The sequence below is a fragment of the Hylaeus anthracinus genome, unplaced genomic scaffold (genome assembly GCF_026225885.1).
Source record: "Hylaeus anthracinus isolate JK02 unplaced genomic scaffold, UHH_iyHylAnth1.0_haploid 12002, whole genome shotgun sequence".
Taxonomy (NCBI): Eukaryota; Metazoa; Arthropoda; class Insecta; order Hymenoptera; family Colletidae; genus Hylaeus; species Hylaeus anthracinus.
Genome location: NW_026534349.1, coordinates 11,754,063 through 11,756,983, shown reverse-complemented (window position 1 = coordinate 11,756,983; position 2,921 = coordinate 11,754,063). Strand labels below are relative to the sequence as shown.

The following is a 2,921-nucleotide window of genomic DNA, read 5'->3' as shown; positions in this document are numbered from 1 at the left end:
TTCGTAATAAAGGATATTTCTTTTAAACCGAATAAACTGTATACAATTCTATTTAATGGCGAATCTCTTGTTATCTTTGTTGTAATTATCAACATAATTCGCATGAGTATCTATTTTCTGCGTGAAAAGTAATTAGTGTATGGAATAAAATACTATTGCAAATATCGAACAATAATAATGTGAAAACCATTATTTAACAATATATACAAACTGTTCAAGAACTGTTAAATAATCAAAGATATTCGAAAAATGATTCGTATCTATATTCTTCGCGCCGTTCGTTTTCTACTGATATTATATTTGATATCTACGTAATACTAGTAAAAAATAAATTTTAAATAAATACATAATTCACTTCCTTCCTTCATAACGTGTTTCCATGAATTTCACTCGATAATTGATTCGGTATCAAAATCAGGCAATTCCTCTGTACGTTTGGAGTTTGATTTAATTATAGACTCGTACCATCGAATCTCTGCGCTTTCCAAACACCTTTGCCTGTATATGTAATAATGTACACATACGTCAAAAGTGAAATTATTAACATTACTGTCGTTTGAAATTACAAAGTACTATTATTATATACTAAATACACAATTGTAGAATTCATGTACTAACATGTCAATTTTGTCATTTTGTGGTTTCCTTACAGGATTCCATCCAGACACTGGTTTTTCATTCATCACCATTAGACCTCGAGTGCAGAATGACAAAGTAACTTTAGTTAAATTGATATCCTAAAATTGTTAACATAAAAACGGAAAGCTTAAATTTTTGAATCTTTTTTATGTGACTCATATAATATTTGTCTTCACGTAATTTTTTGTGAAACGAAATACTTCTGCAATTATGTGTAATAAAAACAAATGACGTACACGCCATTCAGAATTTAAAACGTCTCCTAAACTTAAGATGTTTGCACAGGCGTTCGCTTCCTCTATTCCTCTTATAGTATTTAAATAATTTTCCTGAATAAATTTTAGATATACTGTCGCCTGCGATTGAAAGAAAGCTGCAATTTCGTCAGGATCGTGAACAAATTTCCATGAATTTCCATTTTGAGTTCCTGTAATTACATACCGCTTTATCAACTATAATAATTCATCAGTTAACGAATTATAAGGGTAATATATATTCACCTTGTTATTGACATACATAAAAGTAATTAAATTAATAATAGCAAGGAAATTGATATGAAAAGTTTAATTCACTACATCTTTCTGTTTCATAACATAGTATCTTTTTGTACTTACTTTTGGGATTTATTACTCGACCAACACCATGCAGAAGACCCAAACTCTCTACTCGAGAACTACATACGTTTTCAAGTTGTTCAGGTACTAATAGCAACATTATAATATTGAATTTAGAAGTAAAATATATTTTTGTCGTTAATTTTACTTACCTTTTAACGAAATGAAAATAAGATTTAACACAGCATTTCTAATATCTCCTATATTATTAGATAATATTTCATCAATTTTAGGCTGAGAAACATGTATCATCTGCCCAGCAGTTAAATTTAAAATATCGCCTATTCGTTTTAATGCATTCTTCATTGCAGTTTGCGTGACAGGATTTATGCTACACCATACAAAATTTAATAAATGCATATATACAGTAAGGTGAATTAAAATACTGTGAACTTTACTTCTTTTAATAACTTACTTAATTGAGTCTATACCAAACTTTTCTTTTACATTAGGAGGAAATAACATTTGCAACAATTTTGAATTTCCAGTTTCTGAGCATATAAAAACTATAGGTTCTTTTCCCATTTCAAAATATTTTCTACAAATATAAATAAATTATAAGTATATATTGAATGCATCAAAATAAATACAATAATTTTGCTTACTCCAAAACCGAGAAAAAGCTATCTGTATCTTGAAAGTAAACATTTGGGAAATCCTTTACCAAAAGAAGACGACTGGAGCTATTACTTAGAACTGAGCTATATCGAGTAACCCTAATTAAAAAATCCTCAAATCTATCTCCTTGTCTCATTACCCTATCTACAAAATAATTAGTGATTAATGTGCTTTCATTGAAACCTTAAACTTAAAGGGTCAAAATTTACCATTCAAAACTTTGTTATATGTCAAATAAATATTTCTTTTGTACTTTTTTAATAAAACAAAATTTGTTTAACACAAAAAAACACTTACTGTTTTCATCCATGGCTTGGTCAACAGGAGTAATCCATTCTGTAACATTAAAACCATTTTCCTTGGCAAGTACTCTTAAAGCTGCAGTTTTCCCACAGCCAGATGGACCATACAAAATTAATGCACAAGGTTGACCCTTCCTAACTTTATGTTGCAGCCAAGCTAAAATATCTTGTTGTTTCTGTCTACTGACTACTAATTCAGAAGGCTTCCGTGGTTCGCAAGCTTCCAGTAAAGCAGACAAACTGCTAGTGTTTCTTCTCTTAAGAGGTATGACATAGGTACTTGAAATATTGGAAATAATACTACTTCCTAATACTTGCGATGTAGTACGTTTCATTGCTGATGATTTCTTCATAGGTGTAGAGTCAAACGATGGCATCAGCCAACTACTATTTTTCTGAACACAATACAAACAAAAATTTTATTTAATGAAAAATAGTTTATTCAAATTGAATATTTACATATTACCAATATACAACATTATACATAACAACGTTAATTTTCAATAGGAACCAAAATAATATGTAATGTGTTAATGTCAAAACATATATTAAAATATATAAAATATTTATGTCACAAAATATCAAACTAAAAATTTTGTAGACACACCTTCGAATGATCCATGTCACGATGCTAATATGAAACTTTAATTCATAATAAAATATATCACTTGAAAAGTATTTTTTGTTGTCGAAAATCAGCTGACATTTGGTTAAGGGGGTATATAGACATGTCACTGCTGAGTTCAGC

At 29.2% G+C, this 2,921-nt stretch overlaps 1 protein-coding gene across 1 annotated transcript; it reads right to left on the bottom strand.

Annotated features, from left to right (window-relative positions):
- Window positions 1-182: 182 nt before the first annotated feature.
- Window positions 183-2,918, bottom strand: LOC128891863 (cell cycle checkpoint protein RAD17). Its single transcript, XM_054151770.1, has 9 exons — window positions 2,781-2,918; window positions 2,169-2,568; window positions 1,859-2,015; window positions 1,669-1,791; window positions 1,406-1,584; window positions 1,254-1,340; window positions 876-1,066; window positions 619-737; window positions 183-498 (listed from the first exon to the last, which is right to left on the bottom strand). The coding sequence occupies exons 1-9, from the start codon at window positions 2,793-2,795 to the stop codon at window positions 387-389; spliced, it is 1,383 nt and encodes a 460-aa protein (XP_054007745.1). The 5' UTR covers window positions 2,796-2,918; the 3' UTR covers window positions 183-386.
- Between the last annotated feature and the right edge of the window lie 3 nt (window positions 2,919-2,921).